The 21,737-nt window shown below is 42.5% G+C and overlaps 8 protein-coding genes across 8 annotated transcripts; 5 read left to right on the forward strand and 3 right to left on the reverse strand.

Annotated features, from left to right (window-relative positions):
• Window positions 1-1,998: 1,998 nt before the first annotated feature.
• PUMCH_000592 (uncharacterized protein) lies at window positions 1,999-3,519 on the forward strand (the record flags this gene model as incomplete). Its single annotated transcript, XM_063019671.1, has 1 exon — window positions 1,999-3,519. One exon carries the CDS (start codon window positions 1,999-2,001, stop codon window positions 3,517-3,519), a length of 1,521 nt encoding a protein of 506 aa, XP_062875741.1.
• A 4,804-nt stretch (window positions 3,520-8,323) lies between these two features.
• Window positions 8,324-8,857, forward strand: PUMCH_000593 (uncharacterized protein; the record flags this gene model as incomplete). Its single annotated transcript, XM_063019672.1, has 1 exon — window positions 8,324-8,857. One exon carries the CDS (start codon window positions 8,324-8,326, stop codon window positions 8,855-8,857), a length of 534 nt encoding a protein of 177 aa, XP_062875742.1.
• Window positions 8,858-9,669: 812 nt separating this feature from the next.
• Window positions 9,670-11,268, forward strand: PUMCH_000594 (uncharacterized protein; the record flags this gene model as incomplete). The annotated part of the gene is made up of 1 exon (XM_063019673.1): window positions 9,670-11,268. The coding sequence occupies one exon, from the start codon at window positions 9,670-9,672 to the stop codon at window positions 11,266-11,268; it is 1,599 nt and encodes a 532-aa protein (XP_062875743.1).
• Window positions 11,269-11,470: 202 nt separating this feature from the next.
• On the reverse strand, window positions 11,471-13,138 carry PUMCH_000595 (uncharacterized protein; the record flags this gene model as incomplete). The annotated part of the gene is made up of 1 exon (XM_063019674.1): window positions 11,471-13,138. The coding sequence occupies one exon, from the start codon at window positions 13,136-13,138 to the stop codon at window positions 11,471-11,473; it is 1,668 nt and encodes a 555-aa protein (XP_062875744.1).
• Window positions 13,139-14,034: 896 nt separating this feature from the next.
• On the forward strand, window positions 14,035-15,174 carry PUMCH_000596 (uncharacterized protein; the record flags this gene model as incomplete). Its single annotated transcript, XM_063019675.1, has 1 exon — window positions 14,035-15,174. One exon carries the CDS (start codon window positions 14,035-14,037, stop codon window positions 15,172-15,174), a length of 1,140 nt encoding a protein of 379 aa, XP_062875745.1.
• An 89-nt stretch (window positions 15,175-15,263) lies between these two features.
• PUMCH_000597 (uncharacterized protein) lies at window positions 15,264-17,555 on the reverse strand (the record flags this gene model as incomplete). Its single annotated transcript, XM_063019676.1, has 1 exon — window positions 15,264-17,555. One exon carries the CDS (start codon window positions 17,553-17,555, stop codon window positions 15,264-15,266), a length of 2,292 nt encoding a protein of 763 aa, XP_062875746.1.
• Window positions 17,556-17,766: 211 nt separating this feature from the next.
• Window positions 17,767-18,075, reverse strand: PUMCH_000598 (uncharacterized protein; the record flags this gene model as incomplete). The annotated part of the gene is made up of 1 exon (XM_063019677.1): window positions 17,767-18,075. The coding sequence occupies one exon, from the start codon at window positions 18,073-18,075 to the stop codon at window positions 17,767-17,769; it is 309 nt and encodes a 102-aa protein (XP_062875747.1).
• A 1,003-nt stretch (window positions 18,076-19,078) lies between these two features.
• On the forward strand, window positions 19,079-21,487 carry PUMCH_000599 (uncharacterized protein; the record flags this gene model as incomplete). Its single annotated transcript, XM_063019678.1, has 1 exon — window positions 19,079-21,487. One exon carries the CDS (start codon window positions 19,079-19,081, stop codon window positions 21,485-21,487), a length of 2,409 nt encoding a protein of 802 aa, XP_062875748.1.
• Window positions 21,488-21,737: the final 250 nt, after the last annotated feature.

Below are 21,737 nucleotides of genomic sequence, written 5' to 3' on the forward strand. Positions count from 1 at the left end.
TGTTACAAATTTGAGACACTGTATCTCGTTCACCGTACAAAAATTGAGCTCTTCGTTGGATCAAAGTATTTGATATGCTGAACACGCATGTCAGAACCACTTCGATTTTTAATGCTTCAAGAATTGATCTGCTCCCACGGTAAGAATACCCAGTGCGTTCTACCAAGAGCCTATAAGTGGATCCAAGAGAAGTGCGACTCGCCTTTCAGGTGGTGTAGAGTTCATTTGTGTCGAGAATTTCATTTATAGCATTCATTTACACTTGGCCAGATTGTTTTGTTTAATGTAGAGTCTAGCGAGACAGTTACGCAGCTCTGTGGTCAACTAGTGGGCTTCAATATACAACGAGAGTATTACTTACTGAAACTTCACCAGGCCTTGTTGCTGCCAACGAAGGCCCTTGTAGAATGTTGTTCTGGGGCGTCGATCTCAACAAATGCACTGTAAAAAAGCATTCATTGAGTGGATTTTTTATCACCCTTTTCGTGTTTTTGATTCAAATAGCTCAGTAAGACCTCGTTCACACGTTTGAAATTGGAATTAGCTTCTTTTACGCGATATAGGTAGAATTTTGTGAATTCTAGCAATAGATAGAGACCCTGAACCTTGGACTGCGCTTCTTTACAAGCTTTTCTCAATTCATCCTGTATCGTTAGAGCTTCTGGTTCATCTTCTTGGCCCGTATCCTTTATTTTCGCGTATGTGGCTATTGCCGTGCTCTGGATTTTGGCAAGATCATCCGCAAGCCTCCGTGTCCCTGGTGTCAAATTATTAAGGGTATTTATTAAATTGACCTTGAGCTCCTTGATATCATAAAGTCTATTCCTAGCTTGGAATATTTCCTCGTAAGCATCTCTGTAGGCGAAAGATTCATCCCGCAGCCGCCAATCCATGCTTCTGATTAGCAGATACCTTTTTTTCTCTGTATAATTAACATTTATCGCATTAAGCCACTTCAAGTTTTTGTGTAGATCGGATCCCAACTTAATGATGCCTTCAAAGTCCGCTTCTTTTGGATTGAAAAGTGCAAAAAGTACTTTATTTTCTAAATTGAGCAACCGCTTCCCTGTTTCCTCTAGATAAAGTGTATCCATTTTCAAACTAAGTTTGAGAGCTAAACAAAAGTCTTGGCCAGCTCTGGTGCTATCAGAAATGTTTTTTTGCATATGTTCTGCCATTACAAAACTTGCAACAGAAAGGACTCATAGCGAGAGGCAGTGTTGTTCTAGCACGAGTTCATGAGCGATTCGAGGAAGATATTATGACCAGGTTCGCCCAAATCGAGCAATTATGGATTTCGATTATATGAGTGCTCATGCCGTCACACATTTCTGCCGTTGCAAACTTCAGACTTGCAAAGATGTCATTCAACACCACCATTTAGACCATTACTTCTTGCCGAAACTCAGATATGCGCGAAAAGGAGCTATAGGTTTTGCAGCAGAAGAGGATTTGATAATTTGTGCAACAGCTTAGCTTCCCAAAGACAAAGAATTTGGTTTCGATTGCATTATATGGCCCAAAAATTGCCAGATGAATGATAAACTAAACCAAGCGAAAATTCGATCATAACCGTATTCGCTATAGAAAATCAGCAGAAATGCCTACCTCTTGTAGGCGTCAAAAAGCCATGCCCTTTTATGTCCTTCGAGCGACACTCTCCAAACGAGAAAAATTTGGTTTATATCAACGATTAGGTGATTTATCCGATAGGCAAGCTCAACTGTTAATAGCTAGCTGTAGTGTTCATGTTGGTTTGAGACTCGATAATGTGTCTCTTTCAGCACGAAATCATCTTAGGAAATTGATTTGGAATAATCGAAAGAGAAGCAAAAAAAAGTGAGCAGGTCAAATAATTTTCACTATTCGGCACCCCAGTCTTCAAAAGATTTTTGGTTTCTTATTATATTTCAAAGCTTCCTTTTGTGATACATGCGCGGCGCTTTGACTTTGTGTTTGTACCATACATACTTCTTCTAAATCAGACTTGATTTGACCATGAATCAAGAAGGGAGAGAATTACAACACATGAGACCAGTCAACGCTGATGGAAATCCCGTTGTAGCAGATGTCGATCAAGGGGATGCCAATGAAGTTCGGAGGTCTTGGATAAAGCGTTTCTTCGACTGGGTTCGTGGGCGTCCACAAAGAAACGCTAATGGTAATGCCAATGATGCAGAAAATAATCAAAATGGAAATGCCAATGCACAGCAGCCTGTAGCAGCTCAGAAATCTTGGATAAAGCGTTTCTTCGACTGGGTTCGTGGGCGTCCACAAAGAAACGCTAATGGTAATGCCAATGATGCAGAAAATAATCAAAATGGAAATGCCAATGCACAGCAGCCTGTAGCAGCTCGGAAATCTTGGATAAAGCGTTTCTTCGACTGGGTTCGTGGGCGTCCACAAAGAAACGCTAATGGTAATGCCAATGATGAAGAAGCAGCTTTTGTGGATGTGGAAGTTAAAATCCATGGAGAGATACTTGACTTCAAGTACAAACGTATGCAAATTATCTGGAACTCTCATTTAAACTCCATGTTGACCAAGAATTCGAAATTTAAAGAAAACTTTTTGATCATGACCAAGGACTTCCATACTACGGTGTTTGATAGCGTTGGAAAGCTTGTATCAGACCACAAAACTATCATGAACGGAGCTCAGGCTATGGCAAAGGGAGAACCAGACTTAGATTTGCGGCCAGAAAGTTTGATCGATAATTATTTCGAAGTCAGGAATAGAATTAACTTTTTCGGGACTATTGAATTTGATTCGCCCGACGCGTCATTGAAGGATAGTTGCAACAAGGTAAGGGATAAGATTCTCGCAGAGTTCAACGAAGATACTCAACTGCTTGTGTACTATCTCGAGCTTGTACCGCTCATGTGGGAAATGGCTAAACAGGCACGAACGTTGTATTTGGGGCTTGCCTTCCAGATAACGGGAGCTTTTCTCGGGCTCTTAGCCTTTGTGCCACCACTTGTTGACGCAATAGAGGTGAAAGAATTAGCAGCTCCAACCGTTGTTTCTGCGACACCCATATTTCAAAGCTTGCAATACATTGCCCAGGACCCCACTTTTCAGAAACACTTTGTCGTTCCATGGGAGCTTTGGTCATCTCTGCTGAAATTTAAGTTATGCTTCTGCTCAGTTTGCATATTGATGCTCATAATCTGGTTAGTTTCAATTTTCGTCATACCCAACTATTTTCGGTGGCTCAACAATTCCCCCTATAGGGGAAAACGGAGAGCTTTCAAAAGGCGGGGAGAAATTAGAAAAACTATTGGGGTCGCTTGGCCATCCGACATCTCCGAAAATGATTTTAAGCGAGTTTCAACTGTCGATGACGAGCTGCCCAAACTTGAACATGGGTCGGATGAAGAAGAAGTCTTCGAAAGGAGAGCTGCAAAAAAACAAATCAACATTTGCACAGTCAAGATACCCGTCGAACATATTATTGTGGATCCTCCGGTTGTTGCTATAGGCCGGAGGTTACAACAAGAGGAACGACAGGCAGCTTAAACTCAGACATCGGGATGTCGTTGAGGCAGTCCGTCACTTTTAGTCATCAAATCAGCAGCTGGTCTGCTGATTTAGCCATTTCTATATTTCAATTCATTTCATTCATACGAGTTGTAGGCTTCATATCTCGTGTTAGAGGTTCATTCTGAGAAAAAGGAGTGGATGACCGAAAATGAGGAGCAGGTCGGGTTGTGAGAGGATTGCGTGTTGCACGCCCTTGGGTATAGCATAGAACAGGATAATCAATCATGGAACATGTATACTTTTTCACAGCAAGTATAAAATCTGAAAAAAAATGGAGACGAGAAAAAAAAAAAACATTTATGAGCCTGACGTGTATTGATTACATGCATTGAAGTATTGTTCAGGGTTTATCGCTACTTGCTAGGCAACTCATAGAGTACTTCCACTAGATTGCCGAATTAAGAATATTGAGCTAGATTTCAACGCTAGGATAAGACTCATTGTTTGAAAAGCTCTGGATAACAACAATATGACAGCACAGAAGCTTCGGGCCGCTGTGATGCCCCACCGCTTCCCCGTGATCGGACTAGTGGTTCATCAAGGGATATAAACAGGGCTAGCTACCGCTGTTTATATAGGGCAACTATTACAGGTCTTTTGTCCGAGGTAATAATTGGGTAACTAGATCAACAGAAATGATTGGTCAACCTAACAAGAAGCGGACAATTATTAATTTCAAATGAGGGCAATTTCTAAGCGTTTTTGAACCGAAACTTGGCTAATAGGTTGAGCATGATTCTTTTTATGGCAAGTTCAGAACGGCGGCTTCATGGCTTTCCAGATTTTGCTGCTGTTTTTCAGCCTAAGGGCCTTGTCCAACTCCAAACCTAAAGATTTATGGACCAGGTATTGTCGCACACTGCCGTCTTGATGATTCAAAAAGTCCTTCTCGACTGTTTCACGTATTGCTTGAAATGAAGGATCTGAGAGAACAAAGAGAGGGACTTCAAAAAAGTGAAAAAACTTGATGTACAGATTATAGTAATCATCCTTGATATCAGTGCATAGCTGACGGAATTCTTTCAAGGTTTCTCTTCTTTTCTTCGTGTCACCACTCATTCTAGCACTGAATGACTGACGAAGCTCGGTAGAGAGTTTCTCAAACTCCCGTTCGTGCCGCTTCAATCTTTTCGTTTGAGCTTTCGTAGCAGTATCGAAAGTCTTTGCGTCGCGCTTAAAATCTGTCAGGCAAGTTCCAAGTACCTGCTGGTGGATATTTAAGAAATACCCCTGTAAGTTCAAAAGTCGCAACGATTCCACACTGGCCTCGTAGTTTTCAAGAAACTCGGCAGTTGTCTCTTTGTATTTATTCATGACCTCATCGATTTCTTCTAATAGTCTGTGTCCTATACTCACTGCGTCTTCGATTGCATTTACACACTGTACGCTATTTCCATTGAGTGGTATTTTCGGTATTTGTTGTTGATCGTGCTCGTCGAATCGACGTTTCATGATGATTTGTAAAGAACTTAAGAACCAACGTCTGTCAGGGTCCTGAAAATCTACAAAAAGATCGTCCCGCCAACTCATTTTGAGAGAATTGAAACAACTTTGAGACACTGTGTCTCGGACACCGTACAAAAATTAAGTTACTCGGTGAATTAAAGTATTTGATATGCTGAAAACTCATGTCACTTCGAATTTTCATGCTTACAAGAATTGATCTGCTCCCACAGAAAAAAAATCAGCGGGTACTAACAAGAGCCAATATGTGAGTGAGTCCAAAAGAAGTGCGACTCGCCTTTCAGGTAGTGTAAAATTCATTTGTACCGAGGATTTCGTTCATAGCTTCCAGTTTTACCCGGCCGGAATTGTTAGGACGATCATTCAAGTCTAATGATCTATTTACTCGGTTACTACTTTGGTTAGAAGACCTGTATTTGTTAGGGCGATCATTCATGGCGAATAATCTGTTTACTCGATTATTACTTCAGTTAGAAAACTTGTATTAGTTGCTCTCTACAATCGACCATAGCTAGCCATACTTATAGCCAGATCTGACCTAAGGGTCAGATCTTCGGCAAGCTTATGACCCCTCCTCTTGTTACCTGAGGACAATCATTGGGTCATCTGAGACATATTGACGAGCCGTCGTAGCGGCCCGACGCTTCTGTCTTGGCCTAACGTCGTTGTCCAGAGCTTCTTATTCGATGTCTCTTATCTTACGTTCATTATCTAGAGCATCTCATTATCTAGAGCATCTTATTCGATCGCTTCTTATCCTAGGGTCGACAGCTATTTCGATATTCTTGATTCAGTAATCTAGCCGTAATACTCTATGAGTTAAATGTTTTGATTAATGTAGAGCATATAGAAACAATTACGCAACTCTGTGGTCAATCCGATGACTTGAATATATAACGAGAGTACTACTTCATGAAACTTCACCAAGCCCTGTTGTTGTCAACAGAGGTCATCATAACATGTTGTTCTGAGGCGTAGACCTCGACAGGTGTACTGTAAGGAAGCTTCTCAATTGGAGGATTTTTCATCATTCTTTTCACGTCTTTGATCTAAATAGCTCAGTAAGATCTCGTTAACACGTTTGAAACTGTAATTCGCTTCTTTTACGCGATGAAGGTAGAACTTTGTGAATTTTAAGAAAAGATAGTGAGCCTGAATCTTGGACTGCACTTCTATACAAGCTTTTCTCAATTCAGCCTGTACCGTAAAAGACTCTGGTTCATCCCCTTGACCCGTATCGTTTATTTTCGCGTATGTGGCTTTCGCCGTGCTCTGGATTTTGGCAAGATCATCCGCAAGCTTCCGTGTCCCAGGCGTCATATTATCTAGGGCCTTTATCAAATTGACCTTGAGCTCTTTGATATCATACAGTCTTTTCCCACTTTCCAAAGCTTCCTCTAAGGCATCTCTGTAGGCAAATAATTCATCCTGCAGCCGCCGATCCATAAATCCAATCATCCAAAGCGCAAATTCTTCTGCACCACTGATACCTTGCGCATTCGATTCCTTCAAATCGCCAAGTAATATAGATCCTAAGTCAATGATGCCTTCAATGTCTGCTTCTTTTGGATTGAAAAGCGCAGAAAGTACTTTCTTTTCTAAATCGAGCAACCGCTCCCCGGATTCCTCTAGATAAAGTGTATCCATTTTTTAATTTAAGTTTGAGAGCTATACAAAAGTCTTGGCCAGCCCTGGTGCTATCAGAAATGTCTTTTTGCATGTGTTCTGCCATTACAAAAGCCTGCAGCATAAAGTATTAAAATGGGCGGCATTCTAGCAAGAATTTGTGATAGGTAAAAGGAAGATATCGTGATCGGAGCTACCCAATTCGTGCAATTTTAAGTTTCATTCAAGCTGAAACAAATTCGATTCCAGGATGATTTAAAATTAGTACCAAGAGTATGAAACGTCACCGGAACAAAATTTGAGCAGCGAAGAGGCGGTTTTGATACAGATGTTCGTTCTTATGATGCTGAACAATCTTGTACTAATATGATACATGAGAAGGATTGATGGTTGAGCTATTGGTTGATCACCCTGACTCCCGTATTTTTCTTTCAATTTACGACTCATATTGACCTTAAAAACTTCATAAAGAAATTTATTGTTGTGAACCGGCCTGTATTAGTTTCCAAGTGGCACTGTGCTTTGTCTAGGTAATTTCATTCTATTAAAGAAGTGCGAACTAGCAGGCTCAGATGATCTAGCACTTTGTAATTTCTCAGCATGCATGAGGTTTTTCTTTGAAATTAAATTCAACTTCCCGAGAGAACATAGCACAGGTGGGCATAGATTTGAATCGTGCCACACCTTCATGAGGCAATCTTTGAGAAGAACGATTTGTATTTGAATAAAAATGCCTTTCTCATCAAAGAGCAGGAGCTTTTGAGTCATGGGAATTTCTCCTCCTCTCCTATCTCATGCGTTCAATGCTGAGTCTTGAGTTACCGTTAATTTAAGTATCAGATGAATTCCGTTTAGTAAATACTTGACATGTAGACACATACATAGCGTCGAAATTGGAGTATTTTTCTAAATATAATTTAAGCCGACACGCATTTTAATGAGATATTTTTTTGTTGAGTCCAGCCACTCTAGCTTACAAACACCTTCCAGGAAGGACATTCTACATTCTGAGAATGCGAGCCTAGTACAATATCATGACAAAAGGCTTTGCCAATGTATTGACTAAGTATTATGGCTAGATCAAAACAAATATCCTTCATTTTAATTTCCCCACGTGGAGCTTCGTGAGTCGAAACTATAAATATTCTATCAAACCTCATCAATATTTTTAAAAGCACATCAAACAGAAATCAAAATGGCTCAAGTACGTTCATTGTTGCCTCACCCTTAGATCATTGTACTAACAACGTTTTAGAACAACGAAACCTCAAAACTTGCAGTAGAAACCGGCGCTAACGAAGGTGTCTCAGAAATCAAGAATTGGATTTCCTCGGAGCCTGGAGCCCGCTTCCCACCTGAAAAAAAAAGATACCACTTGTACGTTTGTTACGGCTGTCCATGGGCCCAACGTGTCTTATTGGTTAGAGAACTCAAGGGATTACAGTCATACTTGGATGTTTCTGTGGTGCACTGGCAATTGGCCGAAAAAGGATGGAGATTTCCAACCTCCAGTGAAATTGCAGAGTATGGTACTTCTGTGGGCACAGAAGACCATTTGTATGGTTCTCAGCGTCTTAGTGAGCTTTACTTGAAAGCAGAGCCCAATTACAAAGGCAAGTTTTCCGTTCCACTTCTCTGGGACTCTAAAGAAAAGACAATTGTTAGCAACCAAAGTGCAGATATTGTCCGCATGTTGAACTCCGAGTTCAACGGACTTCTTGAAGAGCCTTTTGCGAAGGTGGATTTGTACCCAGAAGGATTGCGTGAACAAATCAATGGCTTCAACCAGTGTATTAAAGGGCACCTCAATGATGGTGTTTACAATGCTGGACTTGCCAAGGAACAAAAAGTCTACGAAGAACACGTCCAAGATGTGTTTTCTCACTTGGACATGCTCGAGGGTGTTCTTCAATCAAATCTACAGGGTAGCCCTGATAATGTATTTTTGACTGGTGCTCAATTGGCAGAGCTGGATATTTGGTTGTTTCCAACTATTGTTAGATTTGATGTTGTGTACCATCAGCACTTCAAGTGCAACTTGAAAATGTTGAGACATGATTATCCGCACATTCAGAAGTGGTTGCAGAACTTGTACTGGAATGTTCCTGGATTCAAAGAGACAACACATTTCGATCATATCAAGAAGTTTTACGCATCCAACAGGGAGCTTAACCCACATGGAATCACACCTCTTGGCCCAGTTCCAGACATGTTGCCTTTGTGATTTTTTATCTAGACCAAACATTCAACTCGCTGGATTTGATTTGGAATTTTAGAGGCCAGCATCTATAAATCATTCAGTAATGCTTCAATGTATCATTGATGACTTTGTCCGTGTTGTTCTCTGAAACAAGCGCCAATAAATAGATAATACAAGTTAGAATATAGACCCTGCTAAGAACACAATGTAATTAATAGCCAAGATTAAGTTCGAACAATTTCTGGTTTTGTACACCCCGTCGGCAGAGACAGTCATTTCTATGTAAAATTTGAGAGCATCAAGAGATACAGCACCTCCAAAAAAGACAAAAAAGGGACAAAACATCCTCAACTGATCTTAATGTGAGCAAGGTTTTCTTCCAATGAATTATTGAGTTAGTACTTAATACCTATAGAATTGAAACTCTGGGACAAAACACTCCTACGAAGAGATACAGGGAACTTCATTAGAAACATTCATAGGCACTTGCCTGTTAGCTGAATGAAATATTTAATTAGCTTCAGGGCATACCATTTGGAATTATGCCTGCGCGATAATCATAACCGAAAATATTCTTCAAAGTCATTTGCTCTCATTTCTCCCTTTCAAGTATTGACCAGGCTACACACTACACAACAAGCAAACAACAAAGCTCATACCACGAGAACTGTAAATTCAAACAGAAGAAAGCCCCAATCTTTCAAATCTAAAAAAGTTACATAATTCGATTCGAATCCTCGATCCTCAACTTCGAACCTAGTTGCTCACGTGACCACTCCCTCCATACCTCATTTTCCACCTATTCCTTAGTCCAACTACAAAGCATCAATTACACAATGGCACCGGCTAAACCCGCCCAGTTGCCGCTGAACGCTACGTTCCGTGACAAGGATAAGCCACAAGAAGTGCGCCGTGCCAACATTCTTGCTGCACGTGCCGTCTCGGACGCTATTCGGACCTCTTTAGGTCCCAAAGGAATGGACAAGATGATCAAGACCAAAAACGGAGAGGTGATCATTTCCAACGACGGTGCCACCATCCTTAAACACATGGCGATTTTGCATCCTGCTGCTCGTATGCTTGTGGACGTTAGTGCTGCGCAAGATGTAGAGGCTGGTGATGGTACAACCAGTGTGGCTATTTTGACTGGATCTTTTCTTGGAGCTGCTGAGAAGTTACTCAACATGGGAATCCATCCAAATCTTATTGGTGAGTCTTTTCAACGTGCCGCTCAGCGTGCATGTGAGGTGTTTTTGGAGATGTCGCATAAGGTGTCTTTGAGTGACAGAGAGGTGCTCATCAAGGCTGCCACGACGTCGCTTTCGTCCAAGATTGTGTCGCAGCACTCGCAACTTTTGTCGCCATTGTCTGTCGATGCGGTTCTTCGCGTGGTCAACGAATCTCAGAACAACGTGGACTTGAATGATATCAGACTCATCAAGAAGGTTGGTGGTACTATTGAGGATACTGAGATGGTAGATGGTGTTGTACTTACACAGAATGTCTTGAAATCTGCTGGTGGACCCACCCGTGTTGAGAAGGCACGTATTGGTTTCATTCAGTTCCAACTCTCGCCTCCTAAGCCAGACATGGAGAATAACGTGGTGGTCAGCGACTACAGACAGATGGACAAGATTCTTAAAGAGGAGCGTGCATACTTACTTAACATGTGTAAGAAGATCAAAAAGGCTCGTTGTAACGTTTTGTTGATCCAAAAATCCATCCTTCGAGATGCTGTCTCTGACTTGGCCTTGCACTTTTTGGCCAAACTAAACATCTTGGTCGTTAAGGACATCGATCGTGATGAGGTTGAATTTTTGACCAAGGCTACTGGATGTAAGCCAATTGCTGACATCGACAACTTCACAGAGGACCGCTTGGGTTCTGCAGACTTGATAGAGGAAATCGAGTCCTCTGGAAGCAAGATTGTCAAGATCCAGGGCATTAGCTCGCGTGGCACTAAACCCACCGTGTCCATAGTTGTTAGAGGTGCCAACACGCTTGTTCTTGACGAGGCTGAGAGATCTATTCATGATGCTCTTTGTGTCATCAGATGTTTGGTTAAGGAGAAGGCTCTCATCGCTGGTGGTGGTGCTCCAGAGGTTGAGGCTCTGCGTGTGTTGTCCAAGGAGGCCAACAGATTGGAGGGCATCGAGCACTTTGTCTTCAAAGAATTCGCCGAAGCCTTGGAAGTGATTCCTACAACTTTGGCAGAGAACGCTGGTTTGAATCCAATTCAGGTCGTCACCGACTTGCGCAACAGACATGAGATGGGCGAAAAGAACGCTGGTATTTCTGTCAGAAGATCTGGTGCAACCAACACATTTGCCGAAAACGTCTTGCAACCAACTTTAGTCAGTACCAGCGCGATTACATTGGCTGCTGAGACTGTCAAATCGATCTTGCGTATCGACGATATCACATTCAGTCGTTGATCAAATTGGGTGAACTAATGTCTGCGATTTTTGTACCGTCATGTAAATTAATTTAAAGGTGTGTTAAGCTACAGAACATAAAATTTGCCAATTAGAATTGTGAACGATAGATTCAGAATCTTGTCGCTCTATGCCTTAGAAATATACACGGAAAAATGATAGAAAAGAAATACATGCGTAATCAGGAAATGTTGTGGCCACACTAAGTGAATTTGATGGAACGTGAAAGACCCTTCTTGATACCAGTCTTTTCTCCTCCATATGGACCTTGCGAGCCCTCGTAAACTTGTCTGACAGACTTGAGCTTCTTTTTGGCTTGTTCGTACTTCTTTCTCTTCTTGACTCTTGCATTTCTGTTCTCGTTCTTGCGGTGAGGTGTAAGACCTTTGTTCTTCGCAATCTGGAAGTTCAAGGCTCTCTTTCCATCAGCGCCAACAGACTCCTGCAATTCGGCTAGCTTGCCATCTCTAGCAGCTCTCTTGGCGCTCTCATGTGCTGCAACACGGGCCTCCTTTTTGTTCTGCTTGGCCATTCTCACAGAGTCGTAGTAGTCAGCGGCATCTGCATTAATATCTTGGGCCATTTTGTCATCATCGAGGCCAAAATCTTCACCGTCCAAGTCAGCGCCAGCAGAATCTTTGTCCAAGCCCAAACCTCTCTTTCTAGCTTCTTCCAGAAGACGCTGTTGTCTTTCGAAGAGACGTTCTCTATAAGGCAAATCGAGGTCGCCTGTAAACTTCTCATGCCTGGCACCCTTTTGTGCAGCCTGGTCAATCTTAGAGGTGTAGAACCGCAAGGACTTCTTTCTACGTTCTTTCTCTTCTCTGTCGATCTTGTCAGGAAGGGCAGTCTCAGTGTAGTCACCAACTGCTGGAACATTCTTAACCTTCTTGATGTTTCTTCTGGCAGTGACATCAATGTTGAGCTCCTTATCAGAGTCCTCTTCAGCAATCTGTTCCTCCATCTCTTCTTCCTCCTCAGAGTCAGTCTCGAGTCTTCCTTCTCCTTCCTCTTCTTCTTCAGACTCCTCCATGGCTTCGTGGGTTTCAGCTGTCTCTGACTCCTCAGATAATGCGGTTTCAACAGCTGATGAGGGTCTAGCCTTTGAGTTCAATTCGCTAGCTTGTCTCCAAAGCTCCCTTGAGCTGAGGATAGACTCCATCACCGGGTGATCTTTCATGGAGACAGACTCCTGTGATTTTAGGTTTTCCACAAAAAGGGCGAGATATGACGATATACAACTAAGGTATGCGGACAACGCGGAAATCTTTGCAGAAATCACATCATTGGTTTCCTGGGCCCTGAGAGCACTGAGAGTCGGCAGCAAAGAGTTCAATTCTTTGAGAAGAGGGATGAACTCGGGAAATTGACCATTTAAATGTTTGAGTTTGTCATCCTCATCCATCGCTTCGAAGTCGACCTCTTGGGCCTCTGTCTGTGCGCTTTGATCCTCCATCATATCGGCCTTCTCGGCCTTTTTCCAGTCCGAGATCATGTCCTCATCTACAAAATCATCCATTTGAAGATCTTGCAAGTGTTTTTTCTGTTGCCGGAGAGCTTCTTCTACCATCTGTCGAGCATCTTCGTCATCACTGGCATCATCACCTCCATAATAGTTGCGCTTGGAGCCCCAGCCACTTTTCTCATCTTCTTCATCCTCATCCTCTTCTTCATCCTCGTCTAATTCTTCATCTTCACTCTCATCATCGCTTTCCTTCTGCGCATGTTTCAATGTCATGACTTCTTCATCGGAGGCCACCTCATCTGAGTCACTGTCATTGAGATAATCACCTGCGGCATCAAGCATGACCTTCTCACGACGAGAGTCGAATTGATCGAGCTCATTATCCGATAAGTCCTCGGGATCCATTGTGATTCTGGAGTTGATGGGTTTTGGAGATGAGACTGGTAAAGTAGTATGTGCCGGAGTACGATGGGGAAGAGATGAGGTACAGAGATGGGGGAAAGGTATGAGGACGCCGAATAGAGATGATGTGAGAGAATGTAATTGATGCAATCAAATATTTTGCAGAATTCTTGGTAGGGCCTTTTAATTTTTTTCAGCTTCTGTTGTTGTCAAAATTCGATAATATGCTTGTGTTGGTCAATAGCAAAGCCAGACACGTAGAGTAAATGATTGAAAATCTGGTGAAGACAAGAGTATACACTGATTGTTTGCAGAAAGTTCGGAGATTTCAGAGATCATCTAAAAAAACAAGTTACCATCGTGTCAATTAGCACTTCTGGCCATAGGCATTCTAGGTAGTTAATTCGGTAATCACGGATCGAAAACATGTAAAATAACAATTTATTGAAACAGGTTTGAAGAGTTTACGATGAATATTCTGTTGCGTGGGTTTGATACACCATGTCTTCTGAACTGAGGCCCTTCAGTCGACGCAAAGAAATCCAAAACCTAGTTACATTACAAGTATATAATAAAATTTATGTGAATATTTACTCATAAGAGAAACTAATTCCCAAAGTATACATCCATTTTGCATTAGTCTCCTCTTTACCTACCCCATATGTATACTCAGATGAGATGAGCATCTCATCTATATACTATTTGTATCACTGATTGAGCGACCAATTGTCTCGAGCAACAAAATCAGCCAATACCAGAACATAGAAACGTGCCGATCTGATATAGTTCCAAACAGCATTTGTCAATTGTACAACAGATCTTCAAATTCTCCCCATCGAAGTCAACAGGTGAATATTCATAGTCACTCTTCCTAATCAAGCATATCAATCGAAAGCAACATGTCAAACAGACTAGAATCTCTCAACTCTAAGGCAAGCAAGCCTGCCTTAAAGTTCAAGCCAAAGGTTGTGGCCCGTAAAAGTAAGGAGGACCGTGAGAAAGAAGCTAAGGAGATCAAAGCTGAACAACCAACTCCACGCGGTCCACCGACTCGTGGTCGTGGCGGTGCCCGTGGAGGCCGTGGAGGCCGTGGAGGTGCACTTGCGGGCACACATATGGTGTCGGCGGGTCCGTTATCGATGGGTTCGGTTGCATTGACAGAACTGAAGGCTACCAAGATGTCTTACCATAGTCAAGGTACTTTCAATGCTTCCAGTGATCTGGGAAGCACGGCTTTCTTGTCGAAGATGACCCTTAAAACTCGTAGTAATGTCCCCACTACTAATGTGGATTCTGATGAGGAAGACCACAAAGCTTCGCGAATCAACATGAATAAAGAGTACGCTTACGAAGAGTCCGAAACTATTCTCTTCCCAGTCAGACCGGAGAAAGATGCAGAGGCCACTCCTGATGCGATTGCTTTGGCTCTGGAGTCTGTTCTGGCTGTTCTGTCTGCTCCTCAATCGAGAGCTCAATCCAGAGCTCTAACCGTCGATTCTGTGAAAAGCGAAGCTACAGATGGCGTTGCTCCTGAGCTTCCGCCTATTGCGGATGTTGCCGGTGACTTAGCCCGTGCAGAGCATGATCGTTTGATTGACGATCAACGGTCAATCATGGACCTCATTACCTCCAAAGTTGGTGATATCAAAACAGAAGATGCCACTACGCCAGAAAATAAATACTTGGTATTCCAAATGCCTCAAATCCAGCCTACAGACTACAAACCTATCGAGTCCAAGTCATCATTTGCCAGCGGAGAAGCACTTGTATTTGATGGCAGTGTGGGAAATTTGAATTTCCACAAATCAGGGAAAATTTCCATTACGATGAACGATGGTTCTATTTTGGAATGTACGAAAGGTACCAATCCTTCTTTCCTTCAAGAGGTCTACATGCTAGATTCACTTGCTGCACAAAAAACTCCCGAGGAACTAGAAACTGATGGTGATGTCTTCAATGCTAACAACGTCAAGGTTGGAGGAAGCATTTTCCGCCTTGGTCAAGTTGTGGGAAAGGTTGTGGCAATGCCAAGAATCTAAATTTCACGTAGATCTGTGGACCTAAATATATAAACTCCGGAATGTTCCGCCTGTCAATAAAATGTCTATATTATGCATTGAGTATGTGATTAGTTGTTGATCAAACGAGACGTCAAGGCTTCGAGATCTTCCAATGTCTGAGGCTCATCGAGCTCAACGATACCATCATCTTCATTGTCATCTGCTCTGTTCGATTTGTGGAACCACTTAGGCTTCTTTTGAGAGGGCTCGTCGTCAGATTCATCAGAAGATTCGAGGTCTCTATCCAAGTCTGCAGTGCCTAATGTAACGATAGTTTCTTCATCATCCTCGCTGTCGTCTTCATCACGGAGTCTTCTCTCAGCCTCCTTCCGCTTTCTCTTCTTCTCTTGTCTCTTCGCGCGGGCCGTTTCTTTATCCTCCACATCGGCCTCGTTCATAGCCATTGTCTCCTTCTCAACATATTGTTCCTTTTGAGTAGCTGCATCACCCTTACTCTTAAAAGACTCTTCATCTTCGAGCTCATAAAGTGGATGCGCTTCACCATCATCATCAAACTTAAGCTTTGTTGGTAAACCATGGTTGGCAAGGGACAACTTTTTCGAAAGAGCCTTCTTTGCTGCCCTTTTAGAGGCAGGGAGTGTCAAATCTGGAAGCTCTTCATCAACAATCTCATGGTCCTTTCTCTTGACTTTCATGAAATCATCTTCGTCATCTTCTTCTTCATCATCGCCATTCTTGCGGATTTTGGTGCCAGTCATATTAAGATATTGCTCTGAAAGGACCGTTTGATTCTGCCTTTCAAACATTCTGTCGTATTTTGTTCTTACCTTTTTCTGTCCATTGTCTGCATCCTCACCCTCCGCGTTGGCCTTTTCTAGATTCAAGAGAGCCTTTGACATATTCTTTCTCTCCTTGGAAGCCTCTCCTCCCTTAATTTTAATCTTCGGGGCACCAGGCAAACCCAAAGATGCAGCATATTTTTCAGCGGGTAGTTCATCAACCTTGAAAACCTCCTTGTCCTTTTGGACGTAAATAGATCTATAGTAAGAGATGAAAGCTCTTTGACCCAAATTCTTCATTTTTGGGTCTTTAAAACACAAAGACTGTAATTGTGGTCTGATTGTCTTTTTGTTCTTTTGCTTTATATTCATAAATTTGGGCTCAATTCCGTTCGCCTTAAGTCTTGTCAACATAGCTTCTTCCTCTGAAGGAAGCAACATGAGTAAAGATTTACCAGGACGACCAAAACGAGCACAACGGCCTGCACGATGCACATATGTGGCTGGATCTTCTGGACAATCAACCTGGATCACCCAGTCAATAGCAGGAAAATCTAAACCTCTAGCAACAATATCGGTTGCGAACAAACAAGCGTACTGTGCGTGCGAGAACTTCGTAGTAGTTTCTAGACGTGTCACTTGCTTGTGACGGCCATAAAGTTTCAACAAAGAGATACCTGGCTGTAAGGTACGGAACGATTCATATGCATATTGAACCTGTTTCAGCGAAGAGAAGAACACTAAGATTTTAGCCTTAAGATGCGATTTAATGAAAGACCACAACATATCAAGCTTCTCACCGAGAGGGATACGAACATAAAATTGCTCCAAAGACTCTGGAGTGGCAGAAACGGAGTTGTCAGCAGAGACACCAATTCTCTTGGGATTAGTGAGCGACAAACGGGCCAAATCACTGACGTTGTCAGACTGGGTGGCGGAAAATAAAAGCGTTTGTCTAGTGGGAGGCAAGTGGCCGACAATACTATCAATTTGCTTTTTGAATCCCATATCAAGACAACGGTCTGCCTCATCTAGAACCAAAACTTGCAAATTGGAGGTATCCATACCCACTGTCTCATTTAAATGTTGCGAGATACGACCGGGAGTACCTACCAAGATGTTCATACGAGCCACTCTCTCCTTCTCGAATTGAACCTCTTTTCCACCAGTAACCAAACCAGCAGAGAAAGAATTGTATTTACCAATCTTTGTGAGCACCTCGAAAATTTGCACAGCTAATTCACGCGTTGGCGAGATAACCAAGGCTGCCAATCCATCAAATTCGGTGATCTGCGCTCTAGTCAATGCTTCAATTACTGGCACCAAGAAAGCCAAAGTCTTACCAGACCCGGTTTTGGCAGTTCCCATAACATCATCACCTTTCAAAGAAACGCAAATAGTTTTTTTTTGAATATCAGTCATTGTGACAAAGTTGGCTTCTTTAAGGCCCTGAAGGGTAGCTTTTGAGATGGGAAGGTTGGCAAAATCGGAGATGGAGGCTCCGTCAACGGCAGGATCGAATTCCTGGATCCGTTTTTCGAGGGATTGGAGTTCCTCTTCCTCTTGAACCTTTTTGGCTTTTCTGTCGAGCTTTCTCTTTCCCTTATCCTTCTTGGCCATTTTTGGATAGTTGAATGAATAGATGCGAAGAGCATCGGGTAAAAGTGCACAGATGAGCGGTCCTGCAGGAAGGACATTTGAAACACGGAGAACAAAAATAAAAAAATGAAGGATTCTTCAGGGGTTTTGACAATTTCTTTGTGCGAAAGAATAGTAATAACTTTAATTTTCACTTTTTATCAATCTTCTGGCTCCCGAATTATGAGGCGTTTTAGAAGGATAGAATTTCAGCGTACTGGAGCGCCAAATCAGAGAATTCATCGTAGTTGTTTGAATCAATGACTTTGTAGCACAAATTACCCTTGGGAATATTATATTTGGCAAGAAGGTCTTGGAAAATTTGTTCTGGATCGCTGGTAGCGAGTTTAGTGTGATCGACCTCTAACTGTATGAGAAGACCGCGAAAGTTTCCATGAAGAGAAACGTTTGCTGTTCGAATAATCAAATTTCCGTTTTCAAGCTCGTAAATCTCGCCACCGTCTCCCTTGATAACCTGTCTTTGCGTCCAGAGACTCTGCATTCTCTGTGCCACAACGTTATCCCACAGGTCATTAATACCGAGGGTGGCACCATTATGAAGATGATCATTATGGATGGCAAAGTCGTGCGGTTCCTGTAATTCTTCTTGCACGACATGGCTGATGACGCCAGCTGTTCTTTTGTTGATTAAGGTGACACACGAATCGTGAAGATAACTAGGAATCCAAGTGTAGAGAAACTTGTTCTCTGGAGCTACATTCTGAGCCTCGGCCAATTCTGGAGGTATCGAGTAGATGTTGTTACGGAACACCTTGAAGGTGAAGTTCCACTTTCCTTTCAAGTTTGGAAGTTGATTTGATAATTCATCATGAAATTGAAGAATTGTCTGCGGGGTAGCGCCGTGAACTAAAAGAACGCTGTAGTTAGTATAATTGCAACATTTTGAGTTGTTTTGGGCTTGACAGAACGTACGCTGAGACCATTGAATGGGATATCTAATTGAGTACTGAAGTATGTGTGGAGAATGAGTACATATACAAGGTTGCAAAACATGGAAAAGAAGAAATTTGTGTTTGGGTAAAATGAAACCGAAGAAGATCAAATTATTGATAACTTGAGAATAAAAAATGCTCTTGTCATGGATAAGTTTATACGAATAGACATAGTGTACCGTAGTTGAGTTCAAGAGTCAACACTGTGCTTTTAAGATAGCAAGAATTTCGAAACTCTCGTATCCTTCCACAACCTTTTTAAAATTCAAGTCTATGAGGAAATCTTCTTCTCAATGATCGTTCTTATATCCTAGGTTGACCTTCTCTAGCTCTTTCTTTCGACCTATCCCCCATCGATAAATCACTAAACCAAAATACTCATCGCAAAATCAAAAACCCTCGCAAGATGAATTAGACCTAAATTCACGAGATTTCGAACCTTTATTATCTCGTTCCCACACTCAATACACCTTCTCTGACATCTCTCCATGTTTACCTGCACCCACCGTTTTGCACCCAATCTCGATGATCATCGCTTGATCAACTCATACAATGGCCCCCCAAAACATCTCACAAGACGCTATTTTCGTGGGTGTAAACAGATACAGTAATGTCTGTGACTATAAAGATGGTCTAGTTGCGTTTGGAGCTGGAAAATCGGTTGCATTATGGTGCCCCAGAACTACTAGTGCTGGTGTTAAACTCACCTTAAACAATCACGAGAAAAACGTAACTGCTGTGAAGTTTGTCCCAGAGAGTCTGTTTTTTATTTCTGGAGGAGAAGATGGCCGTCTTTCCGTCTGGTCGCTGCAATTTGGCTCACAAACTGCAGACTATGCCTTGAGTGGATTCACACAGCAGGATGATGGCTCTGTCACGGCCATTGCTGTTGCTGACAATGGGACTATCGTTACCGGATCTTCCACTGGAAATATATGCATTTGGAATTTGTCTGAAAATGGTCAATTGGAGGAGCTTCTGCGTTTCGTGGTACAGAAGAACTTCTTGCCCACGACTTTGGCAATTCAAACCATAGACCTGTCACTATTATTGGCAGTTGGTGGCACATCATCCAATGTATACGTTTATTCCTTCACGACAACGACTCTTCTGTCTAATCCCCCCTCCCTATGTGCTATTCTCCCAGGTCACGAGGATTGGATTAAGTGTTTTGCATTTGTATGTGAAACTCCAGGGCTCAATTACATCTTGGCTTCGGGATCGCAAGATAGATATATCAGATTATGGCGCTTGCGCTTGAATGAGGCCATAGACTCTTCTGATGAGGACGAGCTGAAATTACAGCTCCTCGCAAACAAGCAATACAAATTCGCATTGCCCGAAGGCCATGCTGCATTCAGTTTTGAGGCTTTGATTATGGGTCATGACGACTGGGTGACAGGCTTACAATGGCATCCTTCCGCGGCCGAAGGAAAGCTACAGCTATTGTCTCTGAGCGCTGACACCGCCTTGATGATATGGCAAATGGACTCAGATTCGGGAGTTTGGGTAAGTGTTAGTCGCTTAGGTGAATTATCCATCAAAGGTGCTTCCACTGCGACCGGTTCGTCTGGTGGATTTTGGTCTTGTCTCTGGTTTGTCGATCCCAATACCAGTGAACAGTGCATTCTAGCCACAGGTAAAACCGGCGCTGTTCGTATGTATCGGAGTAGCGATCCTGAAAACAGAAACTGGGATGCTGTCATGGGTGTGACTGGTCCCATCCGTGATGTGACTGACGTTGTATGGCTGCCAGAGGGAACGTATTTCTACACCACTTCTCTCGATCAAACCACTCGTTTGTTTGCTCCATGGACCAAAAACAACTCAAGTATAGAATCTAAAGCTACATGGCATGAGTTTGCCAGACCCCAAATCCATGGCTACGATATGGTTTGTTTGGATAACCTTAGTGGAACCAAGTTTGTTTCTGCAGGTGAAGAGAAAATCTTGAGAGTTTTTGAGATGACACAGTCGGTGCACAAACTTCTAAAGAACTTCTGTGATGTTTCAGATGACTCGGCGCTGACATCTGTTTTGCCAGAGGCAGCTTCCTTGCCAGTCTTGGGACTTTCAAATAAGGCCGATAATGACCAGCTCGAAGCTGGTGAAGCACAGCAGAGAGAAGAGGATTTTGAAAATGATACGAATGAAGAACAACCCGGTAAAGTCGATGTTCTTGCAGGCTTGTCTACGCCGCCTTTAGAAGACCACTTGCAACGTTTTTCCTTATTCCCAGAAATCGACAAGCTTTATGGTCATGGTTATGAGATTACGTGTTGTGCCAGCTCTCCAAATGGAAACCTTATAGCCACGGCTTGCCGTTCCAACTCTGCGAAACATGCAGTGGTGCGAGTGTTCAATGCCGCCAAGAACTACCAATTAGTAAATGAGGTTTTGCAAGGTCACAATTTAACCATCACGAGTATGGAATTCTCACCTGATGGCAAATACCTTCTTGTAGTCTCCAGAGATCGTCAATTGTCGCTCTGGTCTGTTAGAGATGAAGCAGAGGGCTTGTTTGACCTCGTGGAATTGAACCAAAAAGCACACACAAGAATTATTTGGGATGCCTCTTGGCTCCCGCAAGGGCGCTATCAGTTTGTTACTGGATCTCGTGATAAGAGCATCAAATTGTGGGAAGTGCAAGGAAACTCTGTGGTACTTCAAGGGGCACTCAAAACCGAGACACCAGTCACTTCGGTCTCGACCCACTGCCAAATCCTTCAAGATGGCTCAGCAATTGTTGCTGTTGGAAATGAAGAGGGTCAAATCAGTATCTATAAGGCTAATTCTGCTTCAGATGAGACATTTACTAAGGTATACGATATTCCAGCAGCTTGGCTTCCTGCCACACGTATCAGCAAGCTTTCGTTCAGCCCTAAAACTGTTTCCGGTCGTTTGCAATTGGCTGTTGGAAGCACGGACTCTTCGGTGAGAGTATTTCAGCTTTCCATTTAGTCAGATAATGTGTACAATAGACGAATAAATCATAGAAGAAACTTGCTAAAACTCAGTCTCCGTACTTGCATACGATACAAAAACTAACATGCTATTTACTTGAACACCTCGCAAACAGCCTTCAACTACCAAATTATATCAATACTTCAAATACCCATCTGTTCTATTTAGTAGTGGTAGGATGAACCAACACAATAAAGAGAAGATCCAGCAGCCCCAAATCACAAGCAAGAAATAACCAATTTGACCC

This window comes from Australozyma saopauloensis, chromosome 1 (genome assembly GCF_035610405.1).
Source record: "Australozyma saopauloensis chromosome 1, complete sequence".
In the NCBI taxonomy this organism is placed as follows: domain Eukaryota; kingdom Fungi; phylum Ascomycota; class Pichiomycetes; order Serinales; family Metschnikowiaceae; genus Australozyma; species Australozyma saopauloensis.